Source organism: Cryptomeria japonica, chromosome 3 (genome assembly GCF_030272615.1).
Source record: "Cryptomeria japonica chromosome 3, Sugi_1.0, whole genome shotgun sequence".
NCBI lineage: Eukaryota > Viridiplantae > Streptophyta > Pinopsida > Cupressales > Cupressaceae > Cryptomeria > Cryptomeria japonica.
In genome coordinates, this window is record NC_081407.1 from 140,664,906 (window position 1) to 140,688,388 (window position 23,483).

The 23,483-nt window shown below is 36.1% G+C and overlaps 1 protein-coding gene across 4 annotated transcripts in view; it reads right to left on the minus strand.

Annotated features, from left to right (window-relative positions):
• The window catches only part of LOC131027345 (uncharacterized), a 55,801-nt gene extending 33,635 nt beyond the window's left edge, over nucleotides 1-22,166 (minus strand). For 3 of the 4 annotated variants that reach the window (XM_057957373.2, XM_057957376.2, XM_057957374.2), the window contains exons 1-5: nucleotides 21,235-22,163; nucleotides 18,619-18,876; nucleotides 18,107-18,349; nucleotides 17,584-17,787; nucleotides 15,631-17,228 (exon numbers count right to left, since the gene is read on the minus strand). In XM_057957373.2, the coding sequence (XP_057813356.2) occupies nucleotides 15,631-17,228; nucleotides 17,584-17,787; nucleotides 18,107-18,349; nucleotides 18,619-18,876; nucleotides 21,235-21,675 (2,744 nt within the window). In that variant the 5' untranslated portion in view covers nucleotides 21,676-22,163. Of the gene's footprint in view, nucleotides 1-15,630; nucleotides 17,229-17,583; nucleotides 17,788-18,106; nucleotides 18,350-18,618; nucleotides 18,877-21,234 lie in introns of all 4 variants that reach the window. The other variant, XM_057957377.2, reaches the window with a different exon arrangement.
• Nucleotides 22,167-23,483: the final 1,317 nt, after the last annotated feature.

A 23,483-nucleotide genomic window follows, 5' to 3' on the forward strand; every position in this document is an offset into this window, starting at 1 on the left:
GGGCTAAAGAAAAGTTCGAACTTATTCATTCAGATTTATGTGGCCCCATGTTTGTAGCATCTCCTAGCGGTTTCCCTTATTATGTTATCTTCATAGATGATTTCTCTAGGAAAACATGGATTTACTTTCTTAAATCTAAAGAGTCTGAAGAAGTCCTAAACAAATTTAAAGAATTCAAAGCCTTGGTTGAAAATACTACTGGAAATGGAATTAAATGTTTAAGGTCTAACAATGGAGGTGAGTACACCTCAGGTAGTTTTTATGATTTCTGTATTAAGGCAGGAATTAAGAGGGAATTCTGTGTTCCCTACAATCCTCAGCAAAATGGAGTTGCTGAAAGAAAGAACAGGGCCATTGTTGAAGCTGCAAGAGCCATGATTCATGATCAAGACCTGCAACCTTTCCTATGGGCGGAGGCATCCAAAACAGCAGTTTACATTCAAAATAGATGTCCTCATCATGCTCTAAAGAATGTAACCCCTGAAGAAGCCTTTAAAGGAATCAAACCTGACATCAGCCACCTAAGGATATTCGGGAGCCCTGTGTATGTTCATGTGCCTAAAGAAAAACGAACCAAGTTGGATCCCTCTGGAAAGAAAGGCAATTTAGTGGGATACAGTGAATCTTCCAAAGCCTTCAGGATCTACATTTCAGGTCAAAGGTATGTTGAGTTAAGTAGAGATGTAACTTTTGAAGAAGATATTGCTTTCAAAAGATCTAAAGGTTCATTATCTGATAATAATGACATGGTGATTGAAAATCAAGATTCAAAAGTTGATGCTAACCCTGAGATACAGAAGGAGTCCACTGACCTCCTGGATCAGGAAGTTCAGGATGACCCAGCAGAACCCATGGACTCTACAGATATACCTAAGGAAATTGTGGTTTGCAAGAAGAGGCCACTTTGGGTTAGAAACACTATTCAAGATGCTGAAGGATTTGCTGCTCCCAGAGGAACCTTTAGAGATAGCAACAGACTCCAAAATCACACCAACTACATTTCTGTAATGTGTAATATCATTGAGTCTGAACCTCACAATGTCGAAGAAGCTATGTCCCATCATGCTTGGAAATCAGCCATGGATGAAGAGTATGGGTCTATCATCAAGAATGATGTCTGGGACATTGTACCCAGACCCAAAGGTAAGTCTGTTGTTTCTTCTAAATGGTTGTTTAAAATTAAGCATAATGTTGATGGTAGTATTGAAAAATATAAAGCTAGATTTGTAGCCCATGGTTTTTTTCAAAAGAAAGGAATAGATTATGAAGAAACTTTTGCTCTTGTTGCTAGATATACTTCTATTAGATCTATTATAGCTATTGCTGCAGCCAAAGGTTGGGAGTTGCATCAAATGGATGTTAAGATAGCCTTGAGGAAGAAGTCTATATTGAGCAACCAGAAGGTTATGTAATCCATAAAAGAGATTCTCATGTTTGCAGGTTGAAGAAGGCCTTATATGGGCTCAAACAGGCCCCTCGTGCTTGGTATGAAAGAATTGATAAGTACTTACTAAGCTTAGGATTTCGTAAGAATGATGTTGATGCTAACATTTACTTGAAGATATATAATGATGATATGCTCATTCTGGTTTTGTATGTGGATGATTTATTTCTCACTGGTGAAAATAAATTAATCATAAGATGTAAGAAAGAATTAGCCTCAGAATTTGAAATGAACGATTTAGGTCTAATGCATTACTTCCTAGGGTTAGAAGTATGGCAAAAGCCAAATGAAATTTTTCTAAGTCAAGGAAAGTACACTATTGATATTCTGAAAAGATTTAGAATGATGGACTGTAAACCCATGTCTACTCCTATGGAATCTAACTTAAAGAAGTTAAGTGTTTCTGCAGCTAACTCTGATTTTGCAAATCCATCTGAGTACACGCAGTTGATTGGATCCTTGAAGTATTCACTTGGTTGCTGGCAAACACATTCTAAGATACCTGTGTGGCACTATTGGTTATGGGTTGAAGTATTCACTTAATACCTCAATCTTCTTGGAAGGCTATTCAAATTCAGATTGGGCAGGAAGTGTCAAGGACCAGAAAAGTACTTCGGGTATCTGTTTCAATTTGGGCTCTGCAGTAATCTCTTGGGCATGTAGGAAGCAATCTTCAGTAGCATTAAGCACTGCAGAAGCTGAGTACATTGCAGCATCTGTTGCATCTAGAGAAGCAGTGTGGCTTCGCAAACTTCCGATTGGATTATTTGGTCAATCTAGTGGTCCTACCACCATTCATTGTGATAATCAAAGTTGTATAAAGATGTAAGTAAATCTTGTGTTCCATGACCGGTCCAAACATGTGGAAACGCACTATCACTTCATTCGGGATATGGTGCAAAGAGGCACCATTCAGCTAAAGTATATTAGCACAGATGAACAGGTTGCAAATATTCTTACCAAACCCTTATCCAGAGTGAAGTTCGAATACTTCAGAGACAGACTTGGTATTGTGGAAAATGAAACCCTGGTTGAGAGGGAGTTTCAATCTCAGTGACTCTATCTGCAGCGTTTTGATCATTCCTTGCTTGTGTGCAAGAATGAAAAGTATCCAATCTATGCTTGTGTGCTAGATGGAAAATTGTAATTATGTAAAGACCCACTTGTGTATTACACTTTCTATGCTTGTGTGCTAGAACCATCCTATGCTCGTTTGCTAGGTGGAAGATGTAATTCTATGCTTGTGTGCTAGATCCATTCTATGCTTGTGCTAGATGGAACTCTAAAGGTTCAGATTATGTATTCTCTTCTTCCTAGTTAAGAGGGAGTGTTGTTTATAACTAGGAAAGAGGGTTCAGATTGCCTTAAGGCAACATCCGAACCCATATAGGACTGGGACCTATCCTAAGAGGGTAATGTGCCCCTAAAACAGGACCAGCCCCATATCTCCACGCCACACTAAATATCTACCACGCCACAATAAATCAAATTGGCGCCAAAATGCATTAAGGCCGACTTGGAATTATATGGGTTAAAAGCTCATAAAAATAAAGTTCAAATGCAAACTCAAATCACTCATTCATTTTCTCATGCAATCAGCGAAATTGCTCTGCAACTAAAGGTGCGAAATATAGAAGAGAATTGTGTGAATTTGTTCAAGAAGATAGAAGGCATTTGGTATTCCTTGATGCAGACTTGGTGTAATTAGAAGGGCAGATCTGATATGCTAAAAGGGAGCAGATCTGAAGAGTCAAGCTAAGTATTGTATTGATGCGATTAAGATTGAATGCATAATCTGACTTGTGGGTCTTTAGTGCTGGGTTTTTCCTCCTTGGAGGTTTTCCCAGGGTATTTGTGTTGGTCTCTTGCTCTCTTGTTTTCATTCTTGCATTTACTTGATTATGGTTTACTTAATGTTAGCAAATAATTAAATGCTAGAAATCTGATTACTGAACTAGGTCACAAAATTAACAAAAATTAGTGGGCAGCAATAAACACAAAAATCTAGATGACCTCAGTGAGAGTTCTTGCAGCACAACAACTAATATTGGGATCTCAGCAATTAGATAATCGGAAGTGGACAATAATAGAAATTAGACTTTGGCGTGATAACTTTGAACTTGACAATAGTTCACTTGAGAGTCAAGAGCCACTAGACAGCAAGGAAACTCAAATTTTAGAGTCTGAGGAGACATTAAATGATGTTAGTCATGATACACGTAGAGAAGGAGATGATATTAAGGAGAATCCAGTACTGATGTGTAATGTTGCACACAGTGAAGAGAGTTCTGCATCTACAGCTACTGTTGATGTGAAATAGATGTAAGAGAAACCAAATTCAAGCACAAGCAAATGACGGAATTTCTGCTGCAAAAGATTCTTTAGATGTCGCTAGTGAAAGTAATTCCAATTTTAAGAGATAAGCAACCTAGACATGAGACTAAAAATAAATCCAAATTGAAAACTAAAGATAAGAAACATGCTAAGACACATAAAGAATCTCTAAAGAAACCTATGACAAAATTTGAAAGGCATATAAAAATGGAGGTGCAAATGACAATTCTGCTGATAAAAAATTAGCAAAGAAACAGCTTGGGAAAAGGCTGAAAGCCAAGGAGGGTCACAAGCAAATAACGGAATTACTGCTGCAAAAGATTCTTTAGATGTCACTAGTGAAAGAAAGTCCAATTTTAAAAGATAAGCAACCTAAACATAAGACTAAAAATAAATCCAAATTGAAAACTAAAGATAAGAAACATGCTAAGACACATAAAGAATCTCTAAAGAAACCTATGACAAAATTTGAAAGGCATATAAAAATGGAGGAGCAAATGACAATTCTTCTGATAAAAAATTAGCAGAGAAACAGCTTGAGAAAAGGCTGAAAGCCAAGGAGGGTCACATCAAAGTGAATTTATGGTTAAATGAGTGGACTTTTCTGCACGTATAGCCATTACTACTGATCCAAATCTCAACATTGATGAACTAGGCGTGCCTTGGAGTATTGCATTGAAAATGACATTTCGTAAAATTGTGACTCCATATAACATAGATAGATCAGAAGAGCTTGTTGAACACGAATCTTACCCTCCTGGGAAAGCAGAGGCCAAATGTATTATCAAAGATGATGGGAAGAGAACTGAACTTCGTTAAATTAAAAAAAAAAGTTTTGACCATCATGGTTACAAGGTGGAAAGAAATTGATTAATGGCAATTATTTTATTTTTAATCAGCAACCTAGGCTTTGTAAGATGTCTGTCATAGCGCATAGGATAAAAGTTATACCATATCAACATTTCAATTGAAACTATCAATTACATCATTTTAAAATGCTCATTTTGATGAAGATGAGATGAACATGCAGGTACCACAACCCTATGAAACAAGAGCATCAGTAATAGAACTAATCATGGTACCAAATGTGTTGTCCCTCCTCTGGCCAACAAGCCAATTAAGGGAATTATCCAAGACATGTTTGGGATTGCCGAAAGATAACACAAAAGGCTACATTTATAGAGAAGGATGTTTTGGGTCTTATTGTGCTGGAAGGATTTTAATGGAAAAATACCTTCACCAGTAATTATTAAGAAAAGGCCACTTTGGAATAGCTCCCCAAGCATATTAATCTTCTAAGATACTTTTCATGGCATTCAGAGTCTGAATCCAGATTTAATACACCAAGGGATACATGTGTACGCATTGAGAAAGAAGTTCTTTTAGGAACTCCTTGCAAGAAAACCTTGGGAGCATCTTCTAGAAGTCTCACTCATGTAATCTACGGCCCTGATGTTGCTCAAACAATATCAAAAGCAAAGTATGATGTCCAAAGACTGATTGAAAAAGCTCAGACCAAAACATTAGAAGCTAAACCTGGACATACAATGATAAGAGTCATTTGAAAACAAAATGTATCACATATTGAACATGGCTTGTGGTGATGCATGAACTTTTGCTCAAAACAGCATTGATATAAGGAATGGTTTGAAAGCATTAGTTATAGTTGAATCAAAAGAAGGTTTTATTAAAATATGACAGATGGCTACCTGTGTGGGGTAGCAAAATGTAGAAGGAAAGAGTAGTCTATTTGGATTTGATGGTCAAACACTGTCACATTTCACAAAGGATTATAGTGATCCTCAAAGTTGTGGTTTTGTGGAGAATTCTTATTTGCAAGGTCTAACTCCACAAGAGTTCTTCTTTCATGCAATAGGAGACCATGAAGGTTTGATTGATACTGCTGTAAAAACTGCACAAACAAGGCACATACAGAAGCATCTTATCAGGGCTATAGAGGATATCATGGTTAAGTATGATGGGACTGTCTGTATTTCTCTTGGTGATGTTATTCAGTTTCATTATGGTGAAGATGGTTGGATTGAACACCAAAAGCTTGATTGTCTGATGATGAAAAAGGGATCTGAATGCTGTCCTCATTTTCGAATTTTCAAAAATGTGACAATCCTTACAAAATATTTGCTCAAAATGTGTCATTTTTGTCTCCAAGGCACATTTTACAAGGTGCAAAACTCACATTTGTTAGTGTCAAGTCATTAGGGGGTGTCTTTGCCATCATTGTCCAAATTTTGGTGAGTTTTGGTCTTCTTTTTCTTAGCCTTTTGTGCAATTTCGGGTTTCAGAGCAGTCACTACAAGTTGAAGATTTTACTCTTAAGGCATGCTTCCCGAGGCAAAATTTTCGCTTCTGGTTAAACTGGGCTGATCTTCGGTCCATCCTTGATCCACGTTTCAAATTTCATTGCGTTTCGAGTTCATTTGCTATGTCTTTCCTTCAAATTCGGGTTTTTTTCCTGACTGCGGGTGGGAAATTTTCCTTTGATTGCAAGTTTTATTTTTCTCTTGTTTTAGTGTTGTAGGGAAATTTTAAAACAATTACAAGTGCACTTTATTTAAAACTTGTAACTTACTTTTTATTTCCCCCTTGCTTTTTATGTCTTTTAAGTCATTGTAAAAACTTTTTGGACAAATTGCAAGTGAATTTAAAATTATAAGTTTAAAAAGAACTTGTAATTTCTTTTAAAAGTTCCTATTTAAGTGATTTTAAGTTGTAATAGGGATTTTATTTCCCTATTACATGTTTTTTTTTTGTTGCTTTTAGTTGTAATAGGGATTTTATTTCCCTATTATAAGTCTTTTTGAGTTTTTTAAGTCTTTTATGTTTTATTTTTACTTGTAATGGGAATTTTATTTCCCTATTACAAGTTTTTAAGTTTTTATTTCTTTTAAGTTGTGTTTTTTTTTTAACTTGTAATGGGGATTTTATTTCCCTATTACAAGTTGTTTTGCTCTTTCTTTTTGTCATTTCTTCCCTAAAACCCGAATTTGCCTTAGGATTTGAAAAAGTGAAACAATTAAAACTTGTAAAAGGGTTTTTAAAACCCGATTACATGTCTTTTGCAAGCATTTTAAACTTGTTCCTTCTCTCCAAGAACCCGACCTGAGTTTTTCCCAAGAAGTTCGAATTTGAATCCATTTCTTTTGCTTTGAATCTGGATTTGATAGTGCCAAGTGTTGAGGGAAAGAGGCGTGGGAGTTTTTGCTTCCATTTTTGGTGATTTTCTTGTCACGTTTTTGCCCTTTCTTAGGCATTTTGAAACAGCAAGTCGTGGCCCTTTTTGCCACGTTTTTGGAACCCTATCAATCCATATTTACAACATTAATGGAGGCGTTTTTGGTTTCCTTGCTTCCATACGTGGTTTGCTAGGCGTATTGACCTGATTTTCTTCCTCTTTGGATGTCGTTTTTGAAGAAGGTTGAATCAAAATCCGTTTTTGGCTGCCAAGTGTTTTCAGCATGTCTATTTATGGAGCATTTCAATTCTTCCCAAGCTCATTTGTTTTGGTCTAGGGCCTTTGACCAAGCAAGGATTCGGGTTTCTATGCGATCTTCCCAAATGGATAAGTTCTTTGAATGCAATTTGTAAATTTGCATGATTTTCCCCTCTTTCAGATTTTTCCCATTCATTTGATTTCGGGTTTTACAAATCTGATTGCAAATAAGAGTTTTTCCCATTTTCCAAGTTTGCCATTACCGGTTGGTATCATTCTTTCCATATTCCCCTCATGTCAAAATCCCATTTCATCCATTCATTTCACCTTCATTCATTTTTCCCACTTAAAGTCTACTTGCAATCGAAATTTTAAAACCCGATTGCAGTTGTGTCTTCACTTGCAGTCAGCCATCCAAAACCCGAAATTGGTCCAAAATGCACTCAAAAACACTTGAAAATGAGTCTTAAAGGTCCAATTACAAGTGCAAACTTGTGTTTCCCATTACACATATGAAGGTGCATGCTTATCCTCCATAATTGCAAGTTAATGCTCTTGTTTTTCCACACATGTAATGCAGTTTCCAAAACCCGAAATTCACTTATGAGCCCAATTTGGCATCAATTTATCCCTTCCCTTGTCAATCCGGTTTGCACACACGACCTACCAAATCAATGAATTAAGGCATGGGCCTTATTTTGCAAGCAGATTTCAAGATTGGAGGATGATAGAAAGAAGAGATACAGCAACAATTCATGGATGCAAATTATAAAATGCTTTCAAGATAGAGATGGTCATGACATGAAAAGAGGGAGGCAGCCCTTTCCCTCCTGAATAAATGGTACTACCCCAAGCAAGAAAATAAGATTGAAGTTCGTTGGTGAAAGACATAAAGACTATCAAGGGTGCAAGTTCTTGTTCCGATTCAAGATGTCTTCACCGATCTAGAATACTTCAAGTTCTAACATCTTGTAGCAGCATGAAGATCATCACAAACAAAGGATGATGTAGTTAGAGTCATGTCTTCGGACACATAAAATAATCTCAATCATGCATTTGTAATTTTGTTTTGACAAATTACATGTAATGTCAAATTTGTAATTGCAAATGTCACTTTCACTTGCACTTTTGTAAAAATGTAATTACATGTAAGGCAACTACAAGTTGAGTTCAATTAGGACTATAGTTGGAATAAGTCATGGTGGTTGAGAGAATTTCTCAAGTTAGTTAGGATCCTCCCACCTTTTTCTCAAGGATCCTCTCCTATAAATACTTGAGGGGTTCTATTGTAATTGATATCTTTTGGCAATGCAACAAAACTCTGTCAGTTTGTATATACACTCTAAGACTTTGAGCTTAGTTGTAAGTCAGATTGCAGTCAATTAAAAGAGGCAAATTGCTTTCAAACTTTGTGTTGATTCAAGGTGTTATGTGACGACATTTTCTACTAATTGATTATGAGTTTTGAGGTGTTATACAAGAGGGATTCAAGCTCAATCTTGCAGACTTTGAGCTACTTATTGTGTTTGGAATTTTAGATTGGTTTTAAGATTTGATACTGCAGACTTTGAGCTACTTGTCACCTAAGTCACCAGGTTCGAATTCGAATTCGAAGTTCGACAGCTTTGAAATTCGAATGAAGTTCGATGCGGAAAAAATTCAAAATGTACAAAATTCGAATTAAATTCGCCATATGTAATTTTTTAAAAAAAATTTAATAAATATATGTAATATATCTATAAATTTGCGTAAATAGTTTAACATTGATAAATAGATTTGAAATCATTACAAAAAGATGACACATTTATAAAATATAAACCGTAGGAAACATATGCTTTCACTATTGCAAAGATGTTCTTTTGTCAAAAAGGTACAATAACAGTCAAAAACTTTAGAACTTTAAAATAACTCTAAGTCATCAAGAGCACTTGGCTGGGATGCCAAATCATCATCATCTATATCACTACTCAGTTCATCATCTGCAAAGTCAGGCTCATCTGCATCTGGCATTGCTATGCCTTCAAGAGTTTGTTGTAAAGAAGTGTTTGTTGCTGATTTGTTCATCAACAATTTCAAATTGCTGCGAACATAGACAAGATCTCCCAACTTTCCAGTCAGCAATTTGTTCCTCTTTTTGGAATCGATGTGGTCAAAGCAACTCCAGTTCCTCTCACAAGCTGATGAACTTGCTCCCTGACTCAAAATTCGAATAGCAAACTCTTGCAGTTCAGGAGCTGATGATCCATAAGAGATCCACCATCTATATCCAAACATACGTGGCAAGTCATATTTGGCTTCTGCCCCTCCAAACATCCCTTCTCCTCTCTTGTATTGCCAACTTTGATCTCTGATTAGTGCTGCAATTTCTGGATTTGGTACATACCTGCTAATGGCTTGGTAAAGCCCTGCCATGATTTCATTAGCACCCCCTCTATCAATAGAAAACAACTTAGGCTCCAAAAAGCAAGTTGCTGCATGTAAAGGTGTGTGCATCATTTTCCATCTGCAATCAACTGTCTCCCATATCTGCATATATTCTGCTTCTTCATTATTTAGTGCTTTTTGAATAGATTCCTTACACTGGTCCATGCTTTCATAAAGCATGCCAAGGCAAGAAGTGTCACCATCAACCATACGAAGCACGTCAACAATTGGTTCACATACAAGCAAGACTTTTGCTGCACTTTCCCAGAAATTGCTGTTTAGGATGATTTGCTCTATGTTCTTCCCCTTGGGGCCTTTAGAAAGCACTGAACTTTCCCACTGATTGGAACATATAACAGACCTCAAAGCTGCTTTTTCTTCAACCACTCTTTTCAAAGTGATATAATATGAAGCAAATCTTGTTTCACAAGGCCTCAACAATTCCTTTGATGCATGCTGCCTATAAATACTCAATGTGAGACGATGATTCCGTATGAAATTTGCAATTGCTCTCCCTCTATGAATAGCTTCATTTACCCATGGGAATTTAGCCAAGTCATGAAGCAACAAATCGAGACAATGGGCTGCACATGGGCTCCAATATATCTGTGGGTACTTCTCTACAATCAGCCTCCCAGCTCCCACACAATTTGCTGCACTATCAGTTACCACTTGAACCACATTTTCCATCCCTACTTCAAGAATGGCTTCCTCTAATATTTGAAAAATATACTCTAAAGTTTTTTTGTGGTTCATGGTGTCAATGACTTTCAAAAACACAACACCTTCAGGACAAGACACCAAAACATTAATCAATGGCCTTTGACACATATCTGACCATCCATCACTCAATATAGTGCAACCTGTTTCCTTCCAAGTGGCTTTGACATCAGCTAATTTTTCAGTCACTCTATCTTTTGACCTCTGCAAAAGAGTTGTCTTGATAGCCTCTGAACCTGGGGGTGTGTACCCTTTGCCAAACTCTGCAATTTTCTGAACTACATTACAGAAATGAGGATTTCTCGCAACATTGAATGGAATAGCACTTGTGTAAAACAAATCAGCAACTGCATCATCCACCTGTTGTTTCTCTACTAGTTTCCAAAAGTTGTTCAGTGTTCCACTCTGTTTTGGTACACTCGCCGCTTCGGATTGCACAGAAGAGGAAGACATGGCAGATGTGAATCTAGATATATCTCCTTCAATTCTCTGTTTCTTTTGTGCCTTCTTCATTTTGCCTACCGTTGAAGCAGCCAACTCTTTCTCTAGAATAGCTTTAAGTTCTGGAGTCGCACCTATGCATGCTTGAACACCTCCACCTGGACCCCCTGTATTAGCAAGGAAGTGGTCCCTAAGCCTTGTTAAAGTTCCAATAATATTTGCCTGACATATGTTACATTTGATGTGAGTTCCATTTTGGGTCACATGCTTCCATGCCTCAGAAGTTGATTTGGGAGGAGCCATTAAATGAAAATCTGCATGTTTGGAAAGAAAAATTAAAAAACACACTACTTTTATTTCAACCTTTTAAAAATATATAATAAAAATATATAATATTAAACAATATAATAAAAAACCATTAATATAAAATTATAAATTATATAATAATAATATTAAACAACATTATAAAAAATAAACATTATAAATTTATAAATAAACATTATAAAGTATAAACTATTAATTAACCTAAAAAAATATTAAATAAACAACATTATTAAATAATAATAATAAACCTAAAAAAATATTAAATAAACAACATTATAAATTCATAAACATTTAATAAACAATATTATAAACATTATAAATAAATAATAAACCTAAAAAAATATTAAATAAACAACATTATTAAATAAATAATAATAAAATTTATAATAAACATTATTAAATTGTTTATAAAAATATTAAACCTAAAAAAAATTTAAAAAATTTAAAAAATATAAAAATATATTATTAATATAAAATCATAAATTTTTAAACATTAACATTATAAACAAAAAAAAAATAAATAAACTTAAAAAAAATGGCAGCCTACCTGTGCAGGTCGCGGACTAGTCGCGGACGTGTCGATGCTTGCCGGTGGCGTCGCGGACTGCAGGTGGCGTCGCAGACTGCAGGTGGCGTCGCAGACTGCAGGTGGCGTCACGGACTGGTGGCGACACGAGCTGATGGCGTCGCGGACTGGTGGTGGCGACCGAGCAGACAAGGCTCCTTTGGCAACTCGCGTGGCGGTCGGGCAGAGTGGGCTCCGTTAGCAACTCGCGTGGGTGTGATTGCAACTCCTGCGGCCGCCCTTTTATAAAATCCGCGAGAAAACCCTAAAACGCAAACCCAAAAAAATAAAAAACACTTTAACAAACCCTAATTTTTTTTCGAATTTAATCGATTTTTTGCATAGTTTTTCAAGTTCGCCGAATTTCGAACTTCAAGGTTCAAATTCGGTCGAACCTGGTGACTTAGCTTGTCACATCTAAAACTATTGTAGGATGCTCAAGCAAAGGGGTAACTTGCAGACTTTGTGCTACTTTTATTTTCTATGTTTGTGCATAAGAGGTGCATCATGTGGTTAGACTTTGAGCTGCTACATACTGTGCTTGGTTACCAGAAAATCATCTAAAAAGGTTGATAAAAGGTTGATAGGAGAATAGATAGTTGAAAACTTTGAGCTTTCTTTTTGTTTTCCTGTCCCGGGGAAGTGATGGAGGTCTTTGAGTTTTCATGGAAACTTTGCTTCCCTTTATGTTCTAAAAATCCTACAAAAAAGTCTCATTTTTGTATTTGTTGTTATTTATTTCCAATTGCTATTGCTTTTCTGTGAAGAGAAAAGAGTATAGTTTTTCTTGAAAGAAGAAGAAAGATTGTTGTCTCACCCATATTAGATTAGTTTAGTTTGTAGATAGGGGGAGCCTTCCCTAAATTAGGAGAGTATCATACTCACACACTGTGGTTGAAACCACAATTTTGCACATCCCCTAGGTGTACAAAATTTTCAACCAACACTGAAAGTATGTAAAAATATAATCTTGACCAAAAAAAATGGAATCCTAATTACATGTTAGTAGAGCATCTATAAGAATTGAAAACAATTAAGGAGTTTGGCAGTGTATGTTATTTATTTCCAATTGCTATTGCTTTTCTGTGAAGAGAAAAGAGTATAGTTTTTCTTGAAAGAAGAAGAAAGATTGTTGTCTCACCCATATTATATTAGTTTAGTTTGTAGATAGGGGGAGCCTTCCCTAAATTAGGAGAGTATCATACTCACACACTGTGGCTGAAACCACAATTTTGCACATCCCCTAGGTGTACAAAATTTTCAACCAACACTGAAAGTATGTAAAAATATAATCTTGACCAAAAAAAATGGAATCCTAATTACATGTTAGTAGAGCATCTATAAGAATTGAAAACAATTAAGGAGTTTGGCAGTGTATTTAATGCATAACTGGAGAAATTTGTTTCAGATGGACATTAACTAGCCACAAACATTGCTACTAATTGTAAAGCCATTGATCGCATATATCAGCACAAGCAATTCTCCATAAAGAATTGAAATGAACAACATCAAAAGGAGTGGACAATTTAAAAGGCACTAGTATCTGGGAAATCCAATATCATTGAAAATGTCCTTTTATGTAGACTTCATTACAGTCTTGCAAAAGGAGAAGAAACCATGCAATGTGAATAATAAACATACAAACAAATGAGAATCAAAAGTCTTTGTTCATATTTAGAGTCATGGCAGATCCTATTAAAGGAACACTGGAAAACCAAATGCGAGAGGGCACATTGTTCCTAAGAAGCTAAACAAGTAACTAGTTACAATTAATGTGTTTACTGCACATGGAACTCGGTGTTTGCTCCAGAGCTTGGTCATGGTTGAATGCTAGGTGTACAAAATCTCAATAGTATGTAAGTTAAATGGCAGAAATCCCCTTGTGGGATTCCAAATGGAGGTCTCATACACCAGATCAGCACCTGGCTTGGACATAATCTCAATGTAACCTTCTCTTATACCTTTATAGAATAATCTGTGGTGGTATGTTGAAAATTATTAGAAGTTTTTTAATACTCCATGCATTTTCATTTATATCTTCTAATCTTACTCGCTTCTGATGAAGGATCATGGAGTGTAATCTGAAACATTGAGGAAAAAAACTCACGCGGTCAAAACCAGAAACTATGCACAACAATACTATGGACTCTGAAAACCATATGTCTGCAAGAAAGCACTACTTAGATTTCAGCACCACGAGATCAGTAATGTGTAAAAGGAAGGCTTTCAACAATGACCGCTTACAAGGAATATACACCACTACCCTCAAATAAGTCAAAACACATAAATTCAGAAATTTTCTCATAAATGGACATAGGAGAAACGGCATACTGTTCCTATCAAGCTAAATAAGTGAACAGTTACTATTAATCTGGACAGAATAATGCACGGCCACATGTTGAAAGTTTTATGAGGCCTCTGTTTTGAAATTTCTATGCTTTTTAAATTATGTTTTAAAATAATAAATAAAAAAATCACAGTTGTGTGTCAACACAACAAGATTGGTAACCCATAGAAAGAAGAAATGCTTTTCACGATTATTGTTTACCAAGGAAAATAACTTTATTATCATGGATGATGTAAAACCACATAAGATCATTGCTCTACTGACAATACACAATTTGATTGTGACAAGTTCCAACTATCTTACCAGACCAAGAGTGTCTTTCAAACAAATTTATTCATTAATTATTTCTACCTATATTTCTATGTGATATGGGTTACATGCCGGTGTGAAGCTTTCTCACAAATATGTTAGATTAAAGCTTTTATCTTCAAAGGCGTTTCTGTGCATATAAATTCATGTCTTGATAAATATATACTTGTGAGTGAGACCATATTCAGCTCAGAGACATGTCCCAATATTTGCAATTATTATGTATCACATGTCTTCGGGTAAATTTTTCTAGTTTATGCTTTCCAAAGCAGCAAAATCATTATTCATGTTCCCAAACGTTGCATGCAGATACCCACAGATATAGCACACCCCTCTGTGAGCCATATGATAAGAGTTGAACATTCTTGTGCTCCTGATTATATATTGTCAGTATGTCTCTTCTCTAGCATCTTGTTTTTGCAGATACCCACAGATATAGCACACCCCTCTGTGAGCCATATGATAAGAGTTGAACATTCTTGTGCTCCTGATTATATATTGTCAGTATGTCTCTTCTCTAGCATCTTGTTTTGGATGAATACAACTGACAGAAGGATATGAAAATGAAAGACCGTATGTAAAAATTATTAGAACTTTAAGCAATCATCAATAGCAGACAATTTGGTGTGTGAAAGAACACACAACAAAGAAGTGTATCCAGCCTACCATTCAACTAAAATGAGATGATGGCATAGAGGGAGAGGTTTTCTGAGATATAAACATTAAACTAAAAAGATGGTACAAAGTTGGGGCAGCATCTGTACAGGCAGTACTCTACAATTTCTACCAAAAATATGGACCTGCAATCCATACTGAAAAAGCATAAACATAGAAAAGAGATAACTATATACGAGAAACTATCTGGTAGCCATGATGAAATAATGAAGTGACCCAAAGGGAATGAATAATATGTTTTTTAGAATACTTTATTAAATCAGGAAGTTCAAGATACAAACTAATAATTGAAACAATAAGACAAACATGTAGGACCATAAAACTGGAAACTTATCAAAAAAATATTTCACTGCCTAGGGATTCACTAACAAAACAAAAAAAAACTCAGTCCGCATTCAAAGTTTGCTCTAGCATCTCATTAGTCCAAGAAGCTACCAGTAAGGAGTAATAGACTAATAGTTGGATAAATGCTTTATGTACTCCCTATATCAAAGAGAAAACAAATAACTACAAGTTAACATCTGGCCCTTTAACTGGTGCTGATAGGGTTATATCGAGAAGTCAAATACAAAAATAAACCAGCATGAATAGATTACCTCTCACTGGGATCATCTTCCCACAGACGGACACAATTGCAAGAGACATAATATATGCATCTCTCTGATACCCGAGAATCTGCAACTTTGTGATGAAAGTACAACTCTAGGGAATCGTATGACATCACATCTACTGTATTGCTGTTGCAATCTGAAGTTTCAGCACAATTTGTACATAGATCCTTCACTTTATATGAAGAGTTTGCCACATGCAGTTTGTTTCCTTCTGAATTAACAATTCCATCCTCCTTGGAAACTGATAGTCTCATACCATTTCTGATGCTGCCTGAAGAAAAGCTAGAGGAATTGCCAGTTTGCTCACACTTTCCATCCAAAGCCATGCCTGCATGTAAAAGAACCACCCTTCTTTTCTTCTTTCTTATGTTTTTTTTCTCCATCATCTGTGACATAACTTCAGCAGAGGACTGAGGAAGCCCTCCAACCCCTGCATCTACCAAAATGTCATCTGTATGTGATGGTATGGCATGATACATTTTTGAATTTTCCACTGCATTTGACTGTGGGTGGCCATTAGCAAGGAAGGCTTGATCCTTGACCAATGTACTCTGATGACTTCTGTCACTTTCCTCTTTGATATCATCACACACTGTATCAAACTCAATGTCTGTAATGTCTCTTTCTATATTTAATGGAGAAGTAGGTTGACAATCAATAGAACATGAGGAATCAGATAGATATAATTCATCTTGACTTGTCTCACTGTCTGATGATGAAGCCAGAGAATATGATTCAAGAGAAAGCTGCATAAATTCTTCCTCCAAGTTCTGCCGACGATGGAGTATGTCTTTCTTGTAGTGAGGGGGGGAACTGTGACAATAAGAAGAGGAACGGGATTCCATTATTTCATCTATAGCCTTTAGTGAGTCCAAGCTTTTATCCAAACTAATTTCCTCATCTGTTATATTACCATGTAGAGATGAGATTAAATTTCCTCTTGTCAACTTTCCCACTGAGTCGTATGCAAGACCATTCAATACTTCCTGTGAGACTTTCGATTCTCTGATTTCTGACTGTGGACAAGCAGGCAACAAAGTTCCATTATTTGACAAGGACTCTAACAAAGTTTTTCCCTTTGGAGAATAGTTTTCCACAATGGAATTTGCTTCTACTTTATTCACCATTTTGTCACCATTGTTTGTTTCATCTAGCATCTCTAGTGACTTGGCATCATGAAAATCTCGCTCACCATGATCTGTTGGCTCTTTGATGCCCACTGAATTTTCTTTAAAACAATCATCCTCTCTATTTGACAGATTTCTACTTTCCATACAAGCCTCTTCATTCCTAGAATTATAATTAACACCCCAAAGGTGATCTTCCATGTCATCGTTAGTCTGGTCCAACAAGTTTGTCATTTCCTGAAAACATGTGGTTGATTTCTCTCTCTTGAGAAATTCTATCCTACTCATCAATTCCAGGGCACTTGTCCTAATATTCTCACCGATATCAATTCTGTCCCATCTCTGGCTTTCACTATCACAAGTAGATGGACAAGATTCATCCTGTTCAACACCTTCTGAAAGCATATAGCTCTTGTTTTCTGAATCCTCAATCCAAGCCAGCCGAGATAATTTTGTCTACAGGAGGTAAAAGTTGAAGAGTAAATGAAAGATCAGCACATAAAAGAAAAATGTCATAAGATGCCACATACAGAAAATTCACAATAAGTATGTTCTTTTGAAGATGAAAGTGCATATTACTTGTATTGAAAATAATATACAGACTAGGAAAATAAAAATAATATGGCGAAGTTTTGAATGGAAAGGACACATGAATAAATTAAGAGTGGATAGTAAAACCTTAAATGAACAATATCAGTTATACAGCACTCAAATTGTCATTGCTGTGGCATCACCACATAATCATTGTTGCTTAACACAACCACAATAATTGCAATTAGGAGAAAGATGTGTGTATTCTGCATAAACTTACCTTAGCCTTATGTTGGAGACTAGCAGACCTACTGGTTTCACATGACTTGAAAGAATTTCTCAGCTTGCTACTGTCATCTGACTGAATTTCACATTTTGCAGGTGCATAGAACCCATGACCAGTTCGTTGCTTCTGTCTTCTTGCCACAATAATCTTTGCTGTCCAGGCCTCCCTCCCACTGATCGCTTTTTCATCTAATATCAACTAGGGTAGCGACCAAACAGCAAGTTACACCTCTCAAGTAATCCTGGTGTTATTCAGTTGATGCATGACACACTTGAATATGTATTCATAATTATTTTTTAACCATGCATTGCAAAAGATGAAAAATGCTAAGCTGAAATGGCTCTCCATATTTAGCATTGGGAGAATGGAACTTTTAAACAACAAAGGATTGAGTCCAAGAAAGCAAGGAGGAATGTCAAGAAGTTTTGGTAGGCAGAGGAAGAGATCATGCTCACTAAAATGTGATGATTAATCTTAAAAGATGCAACATTAAAGAAAATGGAGTGTGTTAACTTACTTTACGTGGATTAGGAAAGAAGCTGAAAACTTGTTGCCGATAAAGTCGAACAAAACTTATGGGATTACCTTCCAGCCAGAGGCTTTCCAAGGAAGGAAGACTTGCAAGCAACTCAATCTCCGCAAAATTGGATATCATGTTAAACGATAGATCAAGTCCTTCTAGAGTGATTAAATTTTCAATCCCACGCAAGGTTGTCAATGCATTATTTCTAAGAATAAGCTTACTGATCCCAAAAGTAACCTGCTTCAACCAAAACAATGGGAGTGAAGAACAAAAGTATTAAAATATAAATGCAAGCCAAAAAAAGCAATATGTTTCCCTTACTACAACTTTCCCTAATTTTGGCACCTCTCAACATACTTAAACCAACGAAGAAGATGAATAGAGCATAGAATTAGAGCTGCTGGAAGTCTCCAAATGCCTTTATCTCCAAGGATATGTTCTGAATGAGGGAAAATAGACAAATTTGCACAAACCTAAACAGAAAAAGTAATAATCATCCAACCCACCTCATTCAATGATGAAATTGTGCGGATATGGTTGAAACCCAGATCTAAATGCTTCAATTTTGTGCATTTCCGTAGGTTGGCAATTTTGGCAAAGCGGTTTCGACTCAAATCCAGAGTTTCAACCACAGGAAGCAATTGCAAAGATTCGTCCATGAGAACCATGGTGTTCCCAGCACAAGACACAAAGGACAATCGAGTCCATACAGGGCAATCCTGTATATCCACAATCCTTCCTGCAAAAATATGCCTGAGGGCATCCTGTAAACAGAAATAAATAATTAAATAAATCAAAATCAACACTAGTAAGCATAACCGGCTGTCCATGGAATTGCAAGTCTAGAATGTTGAATTCTTTATATTTCAGAAATCACAAAGTCTATGTATTACAGGTCAATACTGAAGATAAACATAGAAATCAATACCACTATTCATAAATTTTGTCAAGTGCAATAACATCGTCTACAGTTCGTATAGAACTTGACAAAAAAATTACAGAAAATTTAATAATTGACAATCTAAATGTTTAAAAATTTTGTGGAAAAATAAACAGTTGGTAAAAAGCAGCCAATTAAAAAATCCTGGTGCCAACAAGAAATTTACAATAACAATATTCATAAGATCTGATGATCTAATGACCATGTGTAGAATTTTATACCAAATATTCTCGGAAAAATAAAGTAGTTGGCAAATGAAAGCTTTTAAAATTCTCCAAAAATGTGCCAATTTGTGTCATAACACTGTATGGTAATAAATCTTAAAATTGAGAAGGTCCAGTGAGTCATGGAGTAACGGTAAAGAGCTTGAATAGCTAATTTTGAAAAAGTAAAATATTGGAGTCATCATTCATTAAATTGATCAGTACCGAAGGGTTGTGAATCTTGTGATGTCATGGTAAAGGGATCATTCATAAATTTTTTAAAATAGAAACATAGCTACATCAGTATTCATCAAGTTGGATAGGTTTAAATGCCACTACTGCAGTAGGGTGGCCCTTATCACTAGAAAATTTTACAGAAGTTGTAGAACATTAAAACATGGGCAACATGAGTTGCGGCTTATTGAAAATGGAGTACACCTGTAAGCATGTGACTCCAATACAGTCTCAAAACAGAAGCCTGAGAAAAATCAACAATCAATGAATTGCATCACGATTAAATTATAATGAAGCTTGTAAGAAATATCTTACTGTAGAATCTTGGCAAGTGCAATTTTGATTTATTAAAGTACTGCATAGTCATAACTCCTTGAATTGTAAAGGCCCAAAGAGTTGCAAAGTAACGGTATATGGTTCACCCAAAAGAGCAGCCCAAGTGTGCAGTTTTAAGATATGAACTAGTGTAGTTGTGGACCATTGAAAGTGAGGTAATTAGTGTAAACCCTAGGTTCAAATCCCCATAATGCAACAAAATGGCCCAAAATTTGAAGAACATGTCAGATACGTGATAGAGTTCTGAATATGAATACATGGAGTTATGGGGCACTGAAAACAGTGTGCATCCATATGCATGTGACCTAGGTTCAATCTGCACATTGCAATAAGGGGCCACACAACATGGAGAACATGTCAATAAAGTTGCAAGGTATTAAAATACGAACTAGTGTAGCTGTGAAGCATTAAAAATGGGGCACATACGTAAGTGTGACCTAAGTTCAAATCTCCGCACCACGATAAGGTTCAACAACCAGGAGTAAATATCAAAAAGATTGCAACTTATTGAAATTCGAAAAGGTGAAGTTGTTAAGCATTGATTTAGAAATGAGCATATCCGTAAGCATGTGACCTAAATTCAAATCCCCACACCATAATACTGAAAAAGGCTGTAAAGCATTGAAATATGAGATAAGGGCGTTTTAATGGTTGTGATAGAAGTTGTTGATTTAATATCCATACTTGTTGATTTAGTGTCCAATTTTTTTGACATTACACCAATAGTTGTGACTTCAAAGTTGTTATTGCCATGATGACTACCAATAACTGAATGAAATGTACTCCTAGTTGTAAAAAGCAACCAATTACGTGATGCCACATCAGCTGCACAAGTATTGGTGCAAACTTTTGCACGACTATTGGTCTCACCTATTTTGGGGCTGTTTTAGACACCTTGACAAAAAGCATGCTGATGTGGCTATGAAATCTTAGTTATGAGCAGGATTTGCCAAGTAAGCTGCTGTAAAACGTTGGGAAATATTGGGAGTGATTTAAAATTTCCACGGAAGATTTTGAGAAGTGCAAAAATAGAGAAGTACAAAAATAGGGTGCACAACTACCCTCAGTAAAGTTGTATAAGCATTAAAAAATGGAGCATATCTGTATGCGGGTTATGGTGAAGTAAGAGGACTTGTAGAAGCATTAAAAAAGAAGCATATATGTAAGTGCACAACCTAGTTTCAAATCCCCAACCAGCAATACGGCGGCCGAAAACCAGGAAAACCTGTCAAGAGGTCTGTTTAGCGTTGAACGTGGATAAATGAAGTTGTGAATTGTTCCAATTGCTATAGAAGAATATCAGCAAGCAAGGTTGCAGAGCACTGAAAACGGTGTTGATGCATCCATAACTGATTAACCCTCAGATGAAAGAAAGGAGAAACCATTGAATTGCAATTGGATGAACTCACCGTGGAATTGTGGCAAATGAGTTTCTCCAAAGTGTGTCGCAGGTCCAAGAGGCCTCTGGCGGCAGAGGTGGAGAGGTCGCATCCCCGGAGCTCCAAAAACCTCAAGCGGGCAAAGAGCAAGAGCGGGAGCGGTGTGGGATCTCTACAGGGATGGGGCAAAACAGAGACCACTTTGAGAGACGTCAAGAGTAGCAGCACACGGCGGAGCTGCTCCAGCGCTCTGTGGTCCCCCAAATCCGCAATGTACGCGCGCAGGTAATCGACAGGCGCTCCCGTCCGCAGCCTCTCGAGCTCCTGCAGCGCCTCCAGCCTAGACTGCACATAATGCAACCCCACCGGATTCAACTTCAATACCACACTCCCATCCAGCAATGACCCCGCGTTCTTCTCCACGAATTTCACCAGCAGCTCCACATACCGATCGCCTGTCACGATCGCCATTACTCTTCATCTGCTTCTGCCTCTGCTTCGTCCATTAAATTCACAGATGCTTGATTTTTAGATCCAATGTTTCACCAAGACCACATTTTCTCCCAATACACCGAAGAAGAAGAATAATTGTCTGGGGTTTGCTTTGTTTCACGCCATGTGTTGTGAGAAATGGGATTGAGATGGGTTGTTGCATTAAATCCCTGCGGCGGTGAAGAAGAATAATCGTGAGCAGTTGCAGAGTCGGGGATTTTGTTTTCAAGTGTTGACGGGCTATGATTGGGAAGATGATAGGAAGAAAAGTAAGAGAGGAAAATGACACGTAAGGGTGAAAAACTCCTCCTTTGGAGGCTTCCTTGCCTGCGTGTCGCCGCGGGGAATTCGTGGATTTTCCATATTATATTGGGAAATCGCGCTGTAAGCAGATCATTTTTTGCGGTTAATCATCCAGATTTAAAAAACTTCAGTGTGGAGGGATCTGTTCTGAATACGTGTGCTTTACAGTAAAAATATGTTTTTCGCCATAATGGACTTAAAAAAGAAATATACTCAAAAGTTTTTCTTAAATTTGATAAACACTCCACAAACTTACTTTTTTAGATAAAATATTTTTAATGAATTTTTTGGAAGGATATTATGTAATTTTAGGTGTTTTTAAATTATATTGTCAATATTTTTTAAATAAATTTATCTAAGCATATATGTTTTTAACTTGATTATTGATAATAGTATTTGTTGATTAGTTGATAAATTAGTTGTGGAATACCAATTTAGAAGTAAAGAAAATAATAGTTTGAGATAATAGATTCTTGAAAGTCATATATATGTATAGGGACATTGTGACAAGTACTTATTTGTAAGATTGTAATGAAAGTATTTGTTGTGTAGTTGACAAGATAAGTTATGACACCAATCTAAAGATAAGCTAGAAAATAGTTTGAGATCAACAAATTATTGGAAATTGAATGTATGACACATTTTAAAATATAATTTCTTTATATTTAAAAATATAATTGATAGTTAATAGTAATTTTATATTTTTTATATTTTGTTTCTTTTTATTTTTTAAATATTTATTTTAATTAGATTATTAATACATTTCTAGTTAAATAAAGTATTTTCTAGGGTTGGAGGTCTGGCTCAATTGGGCAGAGCTTGTGATAAGCACAAGGTCCCCTTGAGTATCCCCCAACCCACATGGTATCAGAGGGTGTGTCGTGCAATCACCTACAAACCACGATGCGAGCAAGTCTTAGCCTCGGAGTTGAACTAAAAACTAATAAGGAGCAAAATGTCATGTCCCTTTTTCAAAAATATCTAAAAATAGTAAGCCCAACTATCCCAAAATAGTAAATTAGGATCATATGTTTGGAAAATAATATTAATTTAATATTTGTTTTTTGTTGCAAATTCACATTTCTCACAACAAACAATGTTAAACCAATAACTTCTCATTTTGGGCTTGGATTTTTATAAACAACTTGTTGACTTTGGCAAGTTGGCTAGTAGTGGGTGGTTTTTTGAAAAGTTTCCTTAGGGAATTTTGGAAAGTAGTGGTTTTGAAATGGATTCTTATGAAAGTTGCCTAAAATGATCATTTCCTTTTCATGCAAGCTTCCTCAATTTCAATTTGTTAGATTTTAGCACCCAATTTGATTTTGAATTCAAATTTCATATATATTGAAAATTTTGGGCATTTGCAATTCTTTCAAAAATTGATTTTCAGTTTGAGCTTTGGCTTATTTTAATTGTGGCTAATAAACCAATGGAGAAGGAAACTATAGAACGGAAGTTTGAACTTTCGCTTATTTTAATTGTGG